This window comes from Stylophora pistillata, chromosome 2, assembly GCF_964205215.1.
Source record: "Stylophora pistillata chromosome 2, jaStyPist1.2, whole genome shotgun sequence".
Taxonomy (NCBI): domain Eukaryota; kingdom Metazoa; phylum Cnidaria; class Anthozoa; order Scleractinia; family Pocilloporidae; genus Stylophora; species Stylophora pistillata.
Window position 1 is genome coordinate 58,574,448 of NC_142520.1, and position 18,551 is coordinate 58,592,998.

The 18,551-nt window shown below is 37.3% G+C and overlaps 2 protein-coding genes, 1 non-coding gene and 1 pseudogene across 6 annotated transcripts; 3 read left to right on the forward strand and 1 right to left on the reverse strand.

Annotated features, from left to right (window-relative positions):
* Nucleotides 1–18,551, forward strand: part of LOC148740617 (uncharacterized) — a 1,045,961-nt pseudogene that overhangs the window by 983,029 nt on the left and 44,381 nt on the right.
* Nucleotides 273–10,560, forward strand: LOC111327801 (uncharacterized). Of its 3 annotated transcripts, none has more exons than XM_022932076.2 (4): nt 273–1,418; nt 1,878–2,070; nt 8,781–9,731; nt 9,966–10,560. In XM_022932076.2, exons 2-4 carry the CDS (start codon nt 2,004–2,006, stop codon nt 10,163–10,165), a joined length of 1,218 nt encoding a protein of 405 aa, XP_022787811.2. In that variant the 5' UTR covers nt 273–1,418; nt 1,878–2,003; the 3' UTR covers nt 10,166–10,560. The 3 variants fall into 3 exon arrangements, with proteins under 3 accessions (XP_022787811.2, XP_022787812.2, XP_022787813.2); XM_022932077.2 differs by lacking the exon at nt 273–1,418 and adding an exon at nt 1,455–1,613; XM_022932078.2 differs by lacking the exons at nt 273–1,418; nt 1,878–2,070 and adding an exon at nt 6,581–6,731.
* Trnal-caa (transfer RNA leucine (anticodon CAA)) lies at nt 12,654–12,772 on the reverse strand. Its single transcript has 2 exons — nt 12,735–12,772; nt 12,654–12,699 (listed from the first exon to the last, which is right to left on the reverse strand). It is a non-coding gene; the product is annotated as a tRNA-Leu (tRNA).
* Nucleotides 12,843–18,296, forward strand: LOC111327787 (uncharacterized protein F58A4.6). Of its 2 annotated transcripts, XM_088748897.1 has the most exons (8): nt 12,843–12,998; nt 13,069–13,325; nt 13,891–14,056; nt 14,208–14,322; nt 14,914–15,059; nt 15,948–15,996; nt 16,239–16,298; nt 18,110–18,296. In XM_088748897.1, the coding sequence occupies exons 2-8, from the start codon at nt 13,247–13,249 to the stop codon at nt 18,140–18,142; spliced, it is 648 nt and encodes a 215-aa protein (XP_088605023.1). In that variant the 5' UTR covers nt 12,843–12,998; nt 13,069–13,246; the 3' UTR covers nt 18,143–18,296. The 2 variants fall into 2 exon arrangements, with proteins under 2 accessions (XP_088605023.1, XP_022787789.2); XM_022932054.2 differs by lacking the exon at nt 12,843–12,998 and having other exon boundaries at nt 13,013–13,325.

Genomic DNA, 18,551 nt, shown 5'->3' on the forward strand with positions numbered 1-18,551 from the left:
ACTTCTGTCAGAGTTAACTAATTATGCTAATTCCATTGTTTAAGGACTTATCGATTATCAATGTTTAATCATCTAAGCCAACGTTTTTATTTTGGAGTGATTGGATTAACACATTGTTATATTTTGAAATCGTCTTCAGTATGTATTTGTTGAACTGGTACTGATAAAGCAGGTTTTTACTGATGGATGTTCAGGCACTTTACTGTCGAATGTCAACATACCACAATTTTGTCTCTTTTCTCCAGTCTCCCTGCTTCGCTTTAAAGATTTTAAGAGTAATTTTTACGTACTTTTTGTATCGTGGGTCCTGTGGGATGGTCGTATGGGACTTAGGTTCGGTTCAGACGCCAAACTTTTATGAGCCAATTTTAATTCGAGTTTAGACCGACACAAATTCATATAAGTATGTCTGTTGGTTCCGACCTTGAATAAGTAACCCATTTCAGCCGTTCCCAAACAGATCCAGGAGAACTTCTTCAAAATTTGTCATAATTAGCTCAGGTCTCTCAGCGTTTGGTTTGGCAAATGCAAACTTCGGCGTCGGAATCAAAGCCGTTACAGAGTCGAAATTCCTGGCTAAACTAGTTGTTAAGAAAGGCTGAGCCATGTCAAATGAAAAAAAGACTTGAACCGTCGAACTTTTCGTGGACTTAAGTCACACTATTAGATGCTGATCATGAAAAGTTCGGCGTTGAATCCGAGCATAAGTTGGAACAAAAGGCTATAGGGGCGCACATGCAGTAATAGCTATGCATCACATGATCAACTCGACAGAATTGATGGAAAACTGGTAACTTCAGGTAACTCCAGGCGGCGCGCCATTGTGGATGAGGAAATAAATCAGTAAAATTTCAAAGTTTCATAATCAATTTATGGCCCAACCCCACCAGTAGCTAGCTACACGTCTCTTTTCTTAAGATCTGGGTGAGCCCTAACCTATTCCTTGTCCACGTAATGCGGCATATGTTTGCTTAAATTTTCAGGGAAAGGTCTATGACTTGACATCTAACTCAGGAAATAAAGAATTTACTACTAGAAAGAACTTTTTAACTTTCTTGAGCTGGAAAGATTAGTCTTTGCTAGCAAATAAAGCCTGTAAGTCGTATTTTCAGTGGTAAAAATATTCCGCGCACAGTATTAAGATCCTTTAGGCACGTACGTTATATCAGAGAGAGGTGCACAAACTGATTTCAAGCATTGCTCCACATCCAACCAAATACGCGGGTAGTGACAGGTAATCAATTCACTCATGTACAGGCAATAAAGTTACTTATCAACTGACCGTCATTATATATTGACAGGTATTGTCTAGGATCGATCCTGTGTCACCGGTCGGCTGTCATACGCCTTGTGGATAAATCGCGTTGCCTTTTTCTTCATACAGTGATATGATTCCACCAGAAACGAGAGATGCATGGGTAAGATCCCTTGGTAAAGATTTAGTAATCTGAGTAATGTTTATGTAAGGATCGGGGGCTCAAGTTTAACGCGCTGTTTATAAATTTATGTGGTACTCTAAAGCAAATTAATGGCCAGTTGACGATAATATTGGTGAGTGTTGTGTGTCGTGATTTACTCTGGCCATAATGATTTACCGCTCACTAATGAAGGAGGTTAGTAACCATTTCCTGTTTCCATTTTTAACTGATCAATGTTCAAAGCAGAGATACGGTAGTGAAAGATTTTCAAGCTGTTTATTGTGTAGCCATTTACGGTGATATTACGTGCTTTGACAAGGAAAGATTGGTATTATTAATAGGATTTTCGAAAAATTGCCTCATGGTTTCTTAGACTCAAATCGCGTGGGTGGCCAGCTCTTAAGCGTTGTGATGGGATACGAGGTAGAGTGGTTTCTCAGTCATTCTTGTGTCTTGTAGTTCAGCTCAGCAGATGCCTAAAATTCTCCACATGGTTATTGACACCGACCTTTTTGCAATGGATATAGAGTCAAGACGTCAGTTATAACCCTTTAACCAATCGCCGATCATACTCAGAGACGTTAAATGGCTTTCTTTTGCCCGTCCGTAATTGGGAGGAATAGGAAACCTGCCAGCTCAGGGAAGTTGAAAGGTATGCATTCCTGAGTTGAGAAATACAGAGCCCCAGTGAACCCGGCTTGTTGCACTAGTTTGCACTGTCGTTGTTGAATAGTAAATGTACAACATTGATTTGCCAATATTTTAAATAAGAAATGAAATAAATTCCACGGCAGGGGCTGGGTGTCAAAATCTTCGTCTAAAGAAATCACATACTTTCTACGGAGATTATGAGTGAAATATACCGCCAATATTTCTCATGATCAACGTTCTAAAAATGTTTAAACTAGATTTATTTCAATTTCATATTACAGAAATGAAATGAAGATGGAAGTTTTCCAAAAACAAAAAGACATGAATAACATGAGATGAAAAGATTAAAAGTTCTTAATGTTTTTAGTTGTGAAGTTTTACTAAACAAACAGTAACGTGATAACAATTCGCGTGGTCTTTTATTTCTTGTTTTAGGTTTAGAAGTTTCGAGAATAGGGTGAGATTCTTAGCAGAATGCTTTCTATTCAACGGTGTGATCTCTGGGCGATCTTTTCATCTCGTGCTGTATTTCTGAATTTTTTCAGGCTTAGTGCAAATACGAGTTAGTCCGCAGCTCAAAGCCTAACACAACAAATGTATTTACACTTTGCAGTATTAAGCCGAATTGGTAACGGGTATCCAAAACAAAACAGTTTGTTTGCGACTCTTCAAAGAAAACGGTTAACATCATGATATTGGTGCTTTTCCGCTTGAAATGATCTTAACTGAAAACTCTGCGATGGATATCGTTCGCTGAATGGAAAACAATTGTATCTCAAACAGAAAATTGTGCCCGGTCCACTATTCGTCTATAGTTCTTCTTTTTTTTTACCTTTAATTCCTGAAAGGAGAAGAAAGAATGATGTGAAGTAATTTCAAGATTTGACTGATGCGTTTTCGATATCAACCGACAAGTCTGACCGAAAATAGAATTTATCGTCGATTTTTCTTGTCGTATTCCATTGGAATCAGTGATCGAAATATTACAAGCATGACAGAACACAGACTTCTTGACGCATATTAGAAAGTCTTGTAAACTTCTCGAGTCTCAACTCACACCACTGTTTACTTTTTGCGCAAGCTTTTGGATTTTTGCATAGTTTTGTTTCCGCTTTACCCAGACGAATGGTAGAAATGTTTGCAAAGAGCAGATAAATTATTTTATCAAGAGATAAAGACTTCATCTGGTTTCTACAATTATTATGTCAATAGGTCATTTCGATGGTCTTTGCGGATAAAACTAGGTATGAAAGTTCTCAAGATTCACATGCCATCGTTATAAATAAGATATTATTAGAAATCCAATGCAATGGTTATTTCTTATATGTAATAGGCGAGCGAATTGTGTTACTTTTAATTCTTGAAATTTCTTGGGGTTTACTTCAAAAACTTAACCTTTCGCTCAGTTTTTTTTTTTTTTAGATACCGTCAGAATATTGAAGTTGTAGACAATGTAGACGTTATTGAAATGGTTGCTACGTGTGTATCACAAAAGGATTACAACAACTATGAGAAATGAAGACATAGATATTTAGGCTTTTCTGAACGAAGGGAATCGATACAGGCTCCCTCCAGCCAGAGTGAGATTGAGAGAAAGAGAGTGATAGACATAACGAAAAGCAAAGAGGAGGGCAATAATTTAAAACACATTTTTTTTTTTTTTTTTTTTTTTTAGGCCTGTAGCATTAAATTTCTCACACTTTGGCCCCATTAAGTGTGGTATTCGAAAATGTTATAATCATCTCATCAGGAATGTCCTGGTAGCGTACTTTACAAGGACTTTCGATTACCTCAGTTCGCAATTCAAATCATTTGACTTTTCATCTGCCCGTCTCGACCTTTTTTCCGTTTGACAGCGGGACACTTTTGGTGGGGCAGCATCCTAATCAGCTTTAGTCATTACACGACATAAGCGAAATGACGCATCGAGATTAGTTTGGGTTACTAATCGCCTTCAGCCTTCCTAGAATTACGCTGTGGTCAATTTGTTTTCAGAGATACTCAATGTAACCAATGTCAAGTTTTTTTCTTTTTTTTCTCCTTTTGAGCCTTTCGCAGAATAGACAGCAAAGAAACTACTTTAAAGTACTCTGAGTTGGAAACGAAAATTACCTTCACGTTATTTTTTTTCCTTTTCCAATTAGCAAAAGGGAATCGATCGATGCAGAGAAAAGAAATCAAGTGTTCGTAACGAAGGTTAACTCAGTTGTGATCAGGGTGATAGAATTTGCTTCAGGGACAGCTTTAATTTACCATTAAACCAGGTTCATGTATGTCGATAGATTTTTTAAGTTTTGCGCAGTAATGAAAATCACGGAAGATGGCAGATTACTGGGAGGAGTCTGGTGATAAATTTTTCTTGTTTCCACATTAAGTGGCTTACTGCAAAATTGACAAAACCCTATCAAGTTCCATTCCTGCGACTGCATTGTGGCGCTTCTTTCTCCTTTATGGGTAATAATTCTGATCTAGTGAATTTTTTCAACCTGATAGCCCAGCTTGCAGCGCACTTAAGACTGACTAGGCAGCAGTACCTTAGTAAGCAGAAGTGCAAATTGTTCAGGGGTACTTTTATGATAATCCTTCCGTTGTTAATTCAACTCAGCGGTTTCAACACGAATATTCCTCCACTGTAAATAGGGTTTCGTGTTGTCACATTTACCTCTAATGGCGCCGCTGAAGCGGTTATCTTGGATTATCCATATCAGGGCGGATATTGCCCCTTGTAGGTTTCTTTTGCGTGAGTTTTCTCATGCTCATTTAATTTCATCTCTCACTGCAATCATTACACAAATTCTATGATGTGATCTGGTAGATATTCTTTGTCGGTGAATCACATCAGAACATCAGAGCGTACGGGTAAGTTACGTTCCTTTCTTTCTGCTTCAGTGTTTATTGTGATAATACAAACACGGGAGGAGGAGGACTGGGTAACCAATGAGAAACGTACTAGAGACTTATGAAAATGAAAGAATTCATGAGAGAATAATTAATAATAAATTCTTGTTACCAATATAGATATTTTATTACAGTCTATTCCACCTCGAAGGGGTACGGTTTATAAAACTGTGGCAATAAATTAGCGTGCAGAAGCGTACTAACGGAATCCTTTTAGAAGGAAATCCAACAATTCATCCAAACCATTATTATCCCCTGCTCGTTTAAGCTGTTTTATCCCAAAATAGTATCACAATGCTTTGCTTCACTCACTGAAATGTAATTTGACCACGAGATGCTAAAATCCCAATCAAACATGTAATTTCGATTTAGGATTCCACAGAGATGGTCAAAGTTATTACAAACTTCCTTTGTTGAAAGTGAGATGTCCAGGTTGGGTTTCTATGTGGCGAGAACAGCACTTTTTCCACCCAATTCAGTCAATAACTTTCTCTGAGGGGACAAAACAGCAATGTAAATCAGCTATTTTTCAAATCAGAACATTCTCGGGGATAATAAATTATGAATTACACTCTGCTGTAATTCAGGTTTAGCATGCCAGCTTTGTCTTTCTCTATATAATATAAAAGATGACTGAGGTGGTCCCGTGAATCGCCCGCCAACAAGCTCATATATGGATACTGAAGTTTCGAGCGTTAGCTTTCGTCATTCGCTCTGACGTAGACGTGACGTAGGGCTAACGCTCGAAACGTCAGCTTAAAACGGAATCTCTTTACGGTGGGCAATTTGCAGAATTGTCTCAGTTGAGATAATAACACAGCAATTCTCCTCCGTCAAAAGAGGAAACTTGTCAAATAAAGAGTTACAACAATCAACAGTTCGAAAATTTTTGCTTATCTCGATGTTTCTTATGATAGCTTTAGTCGGCAGAAACAGAAATTGACAAGAGAAAGCCCTGAGTGGTTTGTGAGATAAACATGAATACAATATTCTTTTAGCAAATATCTAGCCCTTTTTTATCATTCAAATACATTTTATCCTCCTCTCTTTGAATTCTTAAAGAACTTGTGCCGTGAAAAAACAGTAGGAGGGGCAATACGACTTTGAACAATAACTTTTTAAGTCTTCTTCAGCTTCACTTAGAATTTGCATGTTTAGATTGAAAACTAATATAAGAATGGTTGATCTTTCAGATAGTTTTCTGTTTGTATTCAAGGTTTAATCGTGACAAAACACTCAAATACAAAAAGATATCGAATTCTCTCTAGATCCTGTCATCCTTCCGATGTCTAATTATGTTCCAAACACCTGCTCCGGGTTTTACGCCCAAAAGAAAATATTTTTATTCCTGTTATAAATTGCGTTGTTGTTCTAGGTCTTCCAAATTGGACGGGTGTAAATCCAGAGCGTAGCTTTTAACGGTTAATCCAAGATCCTTATGATCACAAACCAATGTTTTCAACACGTAATAGTGAGAACACAGTATGAATTTAAATCCTAAACATTCTGAGGTGTCCATTAAAAACTTGACATTTGTTATTATCTGAAGTAGGCTGTAATCAGCGTACGCGTCAAACATCTGCTGTAGCCATGGTAACGTCAAAAGCTGTGAAGCAAGAGACTTGTATAATTGTTTGCTAATTAGTTTCCCTCCTTCGACGGCACACTGCATTTTGACTCAAGTGTCAGGCGACCTTCCTAAAGCTGTATCTCAACCGAAAAAACCGTCAAACATGGATTGGGATCACGATCAACCAGATCACGGTGAGCGAAGTGATTGTTATTGCAGAAAACCTCGAAATTCAAACTTTTTGTGAAATTATGTTCAAAGAAGTGTTTGCCAAATTAATAACATTCCAAACGATTAAGCTTAAAATGAAATCGAGGACTTATCAACTGGCTTTTTAGCAATGAAATTATTCTGGAACCGTTTTCTCTTGCTTCGATCGTCTTTCTTTTGTTACTTGTTTCTTTTATTCATAATTGTAGTTTAAAATTCCTATCGATATAACACTGGTCGGATCAATTTTGGAATGATGTGAGTAAATCAAACATTCTGATCTGCGAGGTTTTTGAATTATCATAACATGACGTCCCCAAGGATTTGCAGGAAATAACAAAACAATTCCCTTAGTAGATGGGATGTGTCATAGAATATTGTATACTTGATAGTTGCACAATCTTCAGAACGGCTGACTGACTGATCATGATCTGTGGTGTTTTCTCACATCATTTGTTTTCTTCCGCGAATTTTCATTTTCGGAAAATGCGCATATCGATTTCAAAGGAAAAAAACAAGTTTATTTAGTAACTGGAGATATGTGTCAGTCGCAGGATTTTTAGTTTGTAAATTGGAGGAATTGAGCTGTTTGTCTTAGGAAGGAAAATAGAGGTCTTTTTAATTTTAATTATTTGGATTTCTCTCTATGAAAGGAAAAAGAAGGAAAAGAAGCAAAAAGCTCACTTTTTAAATGACAATAAATTACACTGTTATCGAGGCTGTAGCATCTTTATCTTCACAAAAAAAATACAAAATTATTTGAAAAGTATGACCTGTATGTTTGGATATTCGATCACGAGGGACTTGTTAATAGAAGATCAGGGATTATAATTTTTAAATGTTCAAAACTGTTGTTATGTATGTATGTGCAAATATGAGTTGATAAGCGTCATTCAAAGCACAAAGTATTCTTATTCTGCTTGGATTTTGTGTCAGTTTTATTTAAATTCATGGCACGTTTCCTCTAAAATATAACAATATAATTGATTACCTTACACATAGAAATAGATTAAGGTTAATTTTTTGCAAAAGAATGAAAATTCTGTTATTTCCGCTTTTTTCTGCATGGCAATCAACGAATGTCCACTTACTGCATACATCGATGATTATAATGTGACTTCTACAACAAGTTAAGCTTCTTGGAATGTTTAAGGCGTATGAGATCAGTGAGGTACATGTAGATATGGAATCATTCTGTAGTCATTACTTAGTTTGCACCTATGCCCAGGGCCCAAGCAAAGGGAGCTTACATGCATCCAGGGCGTATGACATCAGTGAGGTACATGTAGATACGGAATAATTCTGTAGTCATTACTTAGTTTGCCCTATGCCCAGGGCCCAAGCAAAGGGAGTTTACACGCAACCAGGTGTTTCAACATTTTTACAGAGGAAAAGATTCAGTGGCCCAAATAAATGTTTTGGTATCGATTACACTAAGTATCGGCAGAGTGCCCTTTCTGGCAATTTATAAACAAAGAAGAGAAACTGAAATGAAAGGATAGTATTTTTGTGTTTCCCGGTGCACTGATAATCAAACTGTTATCTTTAGAGATGTTGCACAAGTCCAACGAAAGCCAGTGGTCCCAATACTTGTCGAAGCCCATGTGCCGCACGTGCTACAGGGAAATTCGCGTGCGGAGACGGAATTAACATTAGCCCAGGCTAGAAGTTAAACGTTCTAATTCCTAATGCTCACTACAACGTTTTGGTCAGCTAGGTGTGGTTTAAACTGCTAAATTGACGACCTCACTGTATTTTCAAAAAAATATTAAAATAATGATTTCGGCACTCACATCGCAATTAAAAATCTTAAAAACGGGATATTTCTTTCGGATTTACCGAACTTCGTCAGCCACTCATTGTCAAAGAGCGCCAGAATTAGTTTTATTCACCTTTCGGTTGCCCGTCCCCGTTTCAAAATCGCCTCTGCTTAAGTTCTCTATCTTTAGTCCAGAAGACCATACCAATACACAACGTCCCTTGTAAAAATCATATTTAAGCGTTAAATAACTCAACTGTTTTTTCCCCCTTAGTTTACACAATGAAAAAAGCGAGGAAAAGGAAGTTGCATACATTGAATGCACTATTACCAGGCGGCGGCGGAGAAACAGAGCTGGGTATTGACCAGCAAGATGAGGATGATAGTGACAGTGGTATAAGTCAGGTGTATAACCCAGTCAGTACATACAGCCGCGCACAGTTCTCCCTTCCAGACATTGCAAAAACTGAACTAGCATCAAAACTTTTAGCCGCCACTCCAACTCATCCTGCTCACATTAAGGCCAGAGTTCTTTGGAAATATAATGCCGTCGAACGAACAGACTTGCAAGTCGAAAAAGGAGAAATAATTCTGCTTCTTTACCGAGAAAAAAACAAGGTTTACGTAGTCAACAGCAAAGGAAAAAGTGGTTTTATACCCTTTAATTACTGTACTGTATTAAGGAAAAACGATTTTGTCTCGAATGTTTACCATCCTCAAAGTGAGGGAACGAACTACAAACAATGTTCTTGGCAAGTAAATGGCTGTCATCACGAGTTTGTAGATGCCTCCTATTACTCAAGAACAGCGAAGACTACTAATTCCCACATTCACCGAAGTCGGAGTGAAGAATCTCTTTATTCTCGCAACGACAATGAATCATTAAATAGGAAAATTTCATCGTCACTAGAAGACTTATCCGACGACAATCAAATTGCCACGATGATTTCCGATCTTATTCACTGGGATCGCAAAGCTCCTGAGACCTTTAGACGTCGTCAGAAAGTTCAAGTAAGCCATTTCCGAAAGTTTGAAAATGAAGTTGTTATGGTTTTGTTTGACTTTCATGCCGCTGATGAGAATGATGTGGACGTTCAGCGAGGAGAAGTTGTGACGGTTCTCAATAGAGATGATCAGGATTGGTGGTGGGTAATGAGAGATGATGGACTGGAAGGATTCATTCCAAGTTCTTATGTGTCTATTGAAGCAGTTCGAATGTCTCCTGGTAAGTATTCGAGGCTACTCAAATACTCTCCCCGCAGAGAACTCACTTGAACTTCAGACATTAACTGCATTTTTGAAAGAAGAACTTGCTCTTGAATTCAGGTGCGCGGCACATGTTTAGCCGTGCTTGCCTGCTTCGATAAATCTCATCGGTCAAGACTTTTACCTTTTTCAGATTTTTTCTTTCTTTTGTCAATTTTTTTGGTTTCACTTATAATTGCAATTTTTTATTTAGAATGTACACCCAGGAGTACAGACAGTTCACTTGGTAGCTCAGAGGGAAGCATTAATCAAGTTAGGTTCCAGGATCCACTCTGCACTATACACAGTTACGAAATAGAGCACTCGGACTCAGACTCCTTGGTACCAAATGAAACACACGACTCAGATAACGAAGAAATGTACATGGATTCAAAGTGGAGTACGTGGTGTTGAAGCGAAAATAAAGTAGGGTCCGTCGCTTGAGCGTGGATAAGTAAATTACCATTCCGCGTAAATAACAGAGTTTGTCAGATAAAATTGCTTTTCGGGAAGTTTTCAGAATATTTCTTTTGAATCTTTTCCTCAGCCTTGTTTAGATCTGAAGTATTTTTTTCCAATCATTTCTGCAAGCTGATAAGGGATACTTTTTTTAGTCAATAAAATCAGTAATTTCAGCTTTCCGTGTGCTAGTTCTCCTTTTAAAACATGTCATGCAATTGTTCTGTTGTGTGCATTTCCTTTAAGACTGATGTAATGAGAAAGAATTGAAATTCAAGTTTGTCCTTAAACTGTTGTATATAAGTTTTGAGAATCATGATAATAAAATATGGCACCATGTTCTATTTTTACATGTAGTACGTACTATATCTGAACATTAATCCACGTTTATGATAGCAGCAAAGTTGATTAAAGTAGAATTAGTTCCGGGGTGAACGCTTTTTGTACTGATGCTCAACTGATAAGTAGGCCAGGTGGTAGCTTCAGAAGAAGCAGAGCAGTTTGGCTAAAAACTGATATCGCGATACGTGCTCACTCTGCTTGTAATTTTGTTTGCCTCAGTGAAAGAAACTTTCTCTCATCGAATACTTGTTATGAGCTGCAAACAGTTTACTCGGAGCAAACTGAATCCGATAAAAATCTGCAAGGTATCCCGGCTAACGTGCCATCCTCAGCCCTCCTCAGCCCTCCTCGGCCCTCCCCGGCCCTCCTCCGCCCTCCTCAGCCCTCCTCGGCCCTCCTCGGCTCTCCTCGGCCCTTCGTCTCTCTCTCCTTCGTTTATCTCTCCTTCGTCTCTCTCTCCTTCGTCTCTCTCTCCTTCGTCTCTCTCTCCTTCGTCTCTCTCTCCTTCGTATCTCTCTCTCTCTCTCTCTCTCTCTCTCTCTCTCTCTCTCTCTCTCTCTCTCTCTCTCTCTCTCTCTCTCTCTCTCTCTCTCTCTCTCTCTCTCTCTCTCTCTCTCTCTTTCTTTTCCTCTCTCTACAAACATTCTATCACAAATGCCTTAACTTGATTGGCTGTGTAGCTCGCTCTCTATTCCATGATAGATAGTGACTGTGATACAGTTTTTAAGTGTAGAAGTTATAATGGTAGTTTCAGTGCCGCCTTCGATAGGCAATTAATCACCTAAGGAGTTGCAAGATGAAATAGAATGAGTAAAAGTTGCGTACGTTCCCAATGTTTAAAAAAGATTCAAATGCTTATTATTTTCCATAAACTTACACATCAAAGTTCAGAATGACTTCATTATTGCTTAAAATCTTCCAAGATAAAACTTTTAGCTTTGCTTTTAAAATAGATGAAACATTTGTCTTAAGGCAATCATGGGCCGGGCTGTTCTAGTCTTCGTCGATTACGTCGTGAAACCTATCTGTATCATCACTCGATAAAATTACGAATCTGTGATTTTTGTTAAGTTTTGATTGTATTGTCAGTTTCTGTTATAGCAGGTCAATTATAACAATGATGATGATAATAATAATAATAATAATAATAATAATAATAATAATAATAATGATAATAATAATAATACTCCGCCATGGTTCTCAGATGTGAAGCCCAAACCTCTTTACAAGTCACCTGATGCTGAGGCATACTGGGATGTACCAGTATATGCTGATCCCATACATACGTACAATCTAATCGTGTGGATACACGTTTCATCGACCACAAAAACAAGAAGGTACTTATGGTGGAAATGAGCTGCCCTTGGATCAACAACAGAGACAAGAAAGACAAAGAAAAGACCAAGAAGTATGGAGCACTTAGACTTGAGCTGACAAAACAACACCCAGGATACAAGACCTCACAAGTAAACGTCATTATAGATGTACTTGGAGGATGGTCTACAGCCATGGAAACTGAAATGAAGGGCTTCTTTGGTACAAGATACAAAGAAATATTGCTGAGAATGCAGAAAGCTGTATTAAGTAGCACTCTGAACATTGCAAGAACATTTAAACTGGTTACAGCGTAAGAATTTTAATGACATTATGTTTTTGTTTTTATGCACAGGATTTTATGGACATTTTAAGTTAAGGATATTTTAAGAACCGAACAGTAAATCATGAACATTTAAAAAAAAAAAAAAAAAAAACATCTTAGTATTGGGCCAATTGACACTTCTATCGTTTTATATTGATCATTTATATTTAAGTAGTATTAGATATTATTATAGTTAACAGTCCTGTCATGCAGATAGGTTGCGAATTTTCGCCCTATCTTGCTTAGCTCACTAGCGTCCAAACGTGTGTACTGCATAATAATAATAATGCCGATCACCAAAAGTGGTGACAATGATGTTGGTAGCGGCCTAGAGAACACCGCATGGAGAAAGAACTTCAACGTGTACTTTGTTGTTTTTGATTATCATTTGAGATGTAATTTAAATTTCACTATGATAAAGTAAAATATGAATGTTCTTTAAAAAGGGGTAAAAAGGAGATGTGTCAGGAGTGGGATTCGAACCCACGCCTCCATTTGGAGACCAGAACGCCCAGCCCCATGCATCATGGGAAGGAAGTTATCCTTGAGTCTGGCGCCTTAGACCGCTCGGCCATCCTGACAACTCATACCTGAAGTGGTGTTTTTTAAATAATTATCAGTAAAGTATGATATTCGAACATTTCCAGCGTCAAAATCAGTGAAAGTTTTTTTGTACCCACGGTTATTTCCATCTATGTATAATTCTCATGTTTCTTGAAAGTTTCCCTTAATGTTTTAACGGCCTAAATGAATCTTTCACTCTCTCCATTTTTGCGACAGGCCGGAAGCTCACAGACTGGAACCTAGGTTGGTAAATTGCATTGAAGGTATGGACCACATGAACAACACAAATGACTAGTGATGATTTGTGTTTTAGGCACGGGAAAGCGATTATTACAGCAAAATACTACGGTCCCGATTCATTTCATGGACGAGGATCAGGAGGGGCTGTAAGATGTGTTTCACTCGTGAATAAAAGTGAAGGAAAACATGCTCGGTGTTTAAGAGTGAAATTTAATGCTCATCCGGTCTTTGCCAGTTTACTTTGGCAACAGATGACTTCCTCGCTTTTTTTTGGTATTCATTTATCATCATGGCTTTATTGCCAGTTGAGAAACATTACAGATGGAAACGGTGAGTGAACTTTTGTTTTTACAGGAAATTCACTATCGTTGATTTTACACACTTACAATTATTTGTATATAGATTGTTAAGAATGCTTCCCTAATGACTGGCTGTCATGAGATTGTTCATTGAGGCTGCAAATCTTTTTTAATGCGTCAATCGATCCTCCCATTTAACTTTAAACTCCTCCATATTAAAAGATAAAACATAATTATTCCACTGAAAACTTGACAGTACCATTTCAAATTCCTCAACCCACCCAAACAAGGTTCAAATCTCTCACCCCCCATGCCCCATGCACGAATCATATTCAAATGCCCATGGATTGTGCGGGGAGAAGGGGGGGGATGTTGAAGCCTCAAATTGATTGCCACATATGCTTCTACATGTAATAAGACTGGGGAGATGAACTGATTGTGGTCTAAGATAATATTAAGTTAAACTTTTCAGTCAGGGCAGTTTACATTGCTTCAGCTGCACTTTATACTGCAGTGCACGCTGATTATTTTTTTTCTCCCGTCTCTCCTGAAATCACCTAAAGCTTTCTATTCCTGTTTTCCCTTCTGTACTGTAGAGCAGCTGCCCTCTGCTTTTGATCATGTGATTAGTCTTGGTGAATCATGTTCAGTTTGTTTGCAAGGAGAGCTGAGCCACATGAACATTCCAACAGTTTGTAAAATTTTTGCAAACATTGGTGTTCAGCCCCTAGCACGTTTATGTCTGGAGCCTGATATCAGATGGTAGGTGTTTCACTGAAGTATTGTTATTCTGTCCTCATTGTATATTCATCTTTATTTAGGAGATGTATCATTTTACTCATTGAATGTTTTAGAGTGAAGTCATTTTTTATCTTAAAGTCTTTGCTAAGTCACATCAATCCTGAAATTGTAGGTCAAAGCGACTTGTTGTTGAGCTTGTAGAGTATGTGCAGTTGCAAGATGTGATGGCATGGTTATCAACCTTAGGAGGGGCATATTCTGCCATGGGAGACCATCTTTGTAGTTATGTGAGTAATCTTAAACAATGAGATGTTAAATCAGATGTTGACTACTGTTATTCCCTGTTGACATTTAGCAGTGTTGTGACCGTTTTTCAGTGTTTCTCAATGTAGTGCATGGTTCTTACATGTAACTAAAACTTTAGGTTATTCATCATTGAGAGATACAAAATACATGCAAGGAAACAAAATTAACATGCAGATAGGGTGTCATTGACAGTTTGTAACTGGACTGAAAAGTGATTCCCAGAATTCAGAATACTTGACTCTGAGAGTTGAGAGCCAAAGTTCTCTGCCTTAAGGATTTTTGTAACAAACTGTGTAATTATATCTAACTTGAAGCTGTGACATGGGGAATTTTTTCAGTGAATCTGTTTAATTGATCACTGAACTACTGTAAACTGAACAAGTGAATTGATCGATGATTACTGAACAACTGGAAATGTGACAATAATTGGTATGACTGTGGAATAATGGCCAAACGAGTCAACTTAGGAACAGAGAAAGTGACATAATTAATAACCACAGTATAGTGTAGCATCCTTTTAAATGTGGCAACTCCAACAAGCATCATAATTAAAACCTTGTCATTTGCTACAGTCTGAGAAAGCTGGTCAGATCTCTAAACATCAATTACTTGTGGCCTTGAGGTTAGGGAATCCAATTCTTGCTGCACAGTGTAAAGTGTTTGCTGCATTTAGCTTTATACAACGTGGACAGCTGAAACTAGCAGCAAAGATAATTAGGTATGTAACAAAAGATTTTTCATGAAAATAATACTTTTGGTTTTCACAAATATGACAAGATATATTGTGAACAGAGGTAAAACAAGGTGGTAGAAAAAAAAATTGCCCCAACTAGCTTTGTTTGTGATTAGTCAAATTAGGAATTACATGATTGCCGGAAGCCATGCAGGGGTCTGAGTCAGTCATCCATGCAACCGCACTTTCAATCAGTTAGTCCTGCTTTATACTTGGTAGATTAATACAAGCATAAGCTCAAGGATGTTCACACTAGTGATTTAATTGTGCGCAGTGTGAGTCACAACAATGGTGAAACAAGGTGGAACTTATGTTAGTGTTTATGTCTGGCCAGGTCCCACTTTTGAAATAAGCATAACATATGCACAAGAAAAGGAAAAAATGTTTCTTTTTCTTGTGCTTATGCATGTACTTATTTCATAAGTGTGAACCAGGTTTAATCTCACCTGGTAGCTGATTAGTTGTTGCTCTTATGACAGAGGTAACTCAGTCATTCAGTAAGGTTAGTCAGCTGTTTAGTGAAATAATTTGGATATATCAACAAAGTTGAAATGGTAAATTGGCCACCGTAATGATTACAAAAGCTGACGTTTCGAGCGTTAGCCCTTCGTCGGAGCGAAGGGCTAACGCTCGAAACGTCAGCTTTTGTAATCATTACGGTGGCCAATTTACCATTTCAACTTTGTTGATATATCCAAATTATTTCGTTACTCCCACCGACGCAGCCCCAAACAGTTTCTTTCGAAACTATCAGCCTTTATTCATTTGTTTAGTGAACCAATCAGCTAGTCGGTCAGTTTTCAATAGAAATAAATGAGTTTGCACTTAAAAAGTTTACAGTCCTATTTGATTAATGTTTTTGAGCTCTTTCAGGGAACAGTATGCATTAGCAACATCTGATGGCATTGGAAGGGATGGTAAGGTGAGTGACCTGTCTGAATTACATGTAGGGCGTGGTTAGTCATTCAGTTAGGGTGACTGATAATAACTATTATTAGTAATAGAAATAATAATAATGATCATGGTAATAACATAACTTATATATTATATACTGTGTTCATCAGTCAATTTCATGAAAGTAAATTTTAGAGAAAAATGTTTGAGTAATATTCATCACCAGTTGTACAACACTTGACTGTTGTCATTTTTCTTTTATAACTTCAGCTGATATCATCGTGTAAAGCTGCTTGGCACAGAATACAATACATGAAGAAACAGAAAAAGGTATATTTGTTAAAGCCCCTGGCTTCTAATAGGCTTCCTTGCTGTTACCTCTTCAATTCCTTTGATTTTGAAGTTAATTTAGTTAGAATAGTTCTTTTATCTTTGATGTACCATAAATTTTGTATTCACTTAATTTTTTTCTGGTAATGGCAAATAAAATGAAAGAATGAAAGCTATGACCTGTTCGAGACAGAAAGAGATTTAGAACAAAAAAGTGTTAAAGATTACCTTGAAATTTTGTGAATTAATAGTTGGTTTAATTTCATTCTGAAAAGTTGTTAGGGGTTAGGGTTAGGGGCCAACCATTTAACTTTTGAGGAGGGGGTGGGTCATTTCTGGTCATCAAGAAATTTTAATTTCTAGCAATCTGCTGTGCAGGATATTTTTTTCCGTTCTAAATGCCTTTTTTTTTCCTGTTACATTTAGGCTGTATGCAATTTTTTTCTTCCAACAAGCACTTGCAGGAAATTTTTTTTCAAAATCACCCACCCCCCCTCTCAAGAGTTAAATGGTTGACCCCTTGGGATTAGTTGACTCCATCTTTGATTTATTATTGGGTTAATTTATTAATTGTGTAGTGGATTGATTGATTGATTGATTGATTGATGGATCACTCAATCTCATTGAGAGTTGTAATTGACTTATGGCCCTGATACACCTTATTAGCTAACATAATCAATTGCTGATTGGCTAACATGACCAGGTGTTGATATGGCTTACGTAACTGGGTGCTGTTGTTAGAAGTTTGTTCGAGGCCAAAAAAGGGTAAAAATACTCAAGTGTCCTTCACAAAAAATTTTTTTAATGTACTATTTGAAGCATAAACACCATAAACTATCAATGGAAAGTTTATGAAATGCACTATTCAGCAAAAATTGTTTTGTTTCAGCTTGGTTTAACCTTAACCCAATAGGGGGTGACAAATATGAAATGGATGGTGGTTCTTTGGGCAAATTAACTAGATATCAAATCTGACAACATAAATAAAACTAATCTGCGCAATTTCAATCCTGAGGGGTTTGTATTATAAATGGTGTGGGAATTTATTGGTTGCTTTGTGATTTATCGGTGAAGTTTGCTTATCAAAATATTACCAAGACATAATATGGCAGAGGCCATTGTGAGAGATCCATTCAATTTTCAGAGAGATAGCAAAGATCTCTATGTGCAACCAAAATCAGGAGATGTTATCATGATTGAAATTAAAGGATTACGATGTTTTGCTGCAAGAAACTCTTTGAGAGTTGTTAATATTGACATTTTATATTAGGCTTTTCCCAATTTGATGGGCTAAAGAATTCAGTCCAAAAATACTTTTTTGTAAATAACTTGTGGGAGTTTCAATATTTTACAAAATAATAATGCTTCGTTTGACATGATTAAAAAAAAAAAAGAAATAACTTTGCCCTTGAAGGTAATAACAATAATAATAATAATACCTTTATTTAGACACGATAATGTTTAAAGCTAAACAGGTTGTGGGGTCATGTGTAAATCTAAATAAACTCTAAATTAAATCAATTCAAATGATGATGGTTTTTGAGGAGAGGGGAAAACCGGAGTACCCGGAGAAAAACCTCTTGGAGCAGAGTAGAGAACCGACAAACTCAATCCACTTATGACACCGCGTTCGGGAATCGAACCCGGGACGCATTGGTGGAAGGCGAGTGCTCTCACCACTACACCAACCCTGCTACTGCCGCCAACCATAATGATAAGGTCTATCTTGTCATTAACATTTTACCTAGTATGATATCTGGTAAGTTTTATCACTCACACCATATCAATTTTTCACTCTGTTTGATTCTTAGATTGACCAAGAAGTCATGAAATCAATCACATAATATGGAGCTTTAGCATGTTTGATGTACCCCATCTGGTCTTGCCTGTATTTCTCCTCTCATTGCTGGATGAACTGTGTTGTAATTTGTTGCTTTCCTTAAAGAGGCAATTGGAGGAAATTTTTTAATAAATGCAGCGTACCCTGCAAGTAACTTACAGATGACTGACGATCTTGAAACATTATGATTGCAAGTGCCCTTTACTCTGACAAGTTCAGTGCATGACCGTGAGGCAAATGCAACAAACAGAATACCTTGTATCAGAGGGTAATAATAATACCAATTAATTTCACTATGGTGATCATGGTCATCTTCACGTAATTTCATTAAGAAAAAGCCTGTCCTAGGACCCACATCAATATTGAAACAAAAATCTTGAAAACAAGAATTACCCCCAAAAATCCTGTCTACC

Excerpts from the sequence above, each read along its gene's own strand:
- LOC111327801 (XM_022932076.2), top strand. The coding sequence starts at position 2,004 with ATGGCTTTCTTTTGCCCGTCCGTAATTGGGAGGAATAGGAAACCTGCC. Across the intron at positions 2,071-8,780 it reads CAGCTCAGGGAAGTTGAAAG|TTTACACAATGAAAAAAGCG; the intron begins GTATGCATTCCT and ends TTTCCCCCTTAG. Across the intron at positions 9,732-9,965 it reads AGCAGTTCGAATGTCTCCTG|AATGTACACCCAGGAGTACA; the intron begins GTAAGTATTCGA and ends TTTTTTATTTAG.
- LOC111327787 (XM_022932054.2), top strand. The coding sequence starts at position 13,043 with ATGACTAGTGATGATTTGTGTTTTAGGCACGGGAAAGCGATTATTACA. Across the intron at positions 14,323-14,913 it reads GAGACCATCTTTGTAGTTAT|TCTGAGAAAGCTGGTCAGAT; the intron begins GTGAGTAATCTT and ends CATTTGCTACAG. Across the intron at positions 15,060-15,947 it reads CTAGCAGCAAAGATAATTAG|GGAACAGTATGCATTAGCAA; the intron begins GTATGTAACAAA and ends GAGCTCTTTCAG.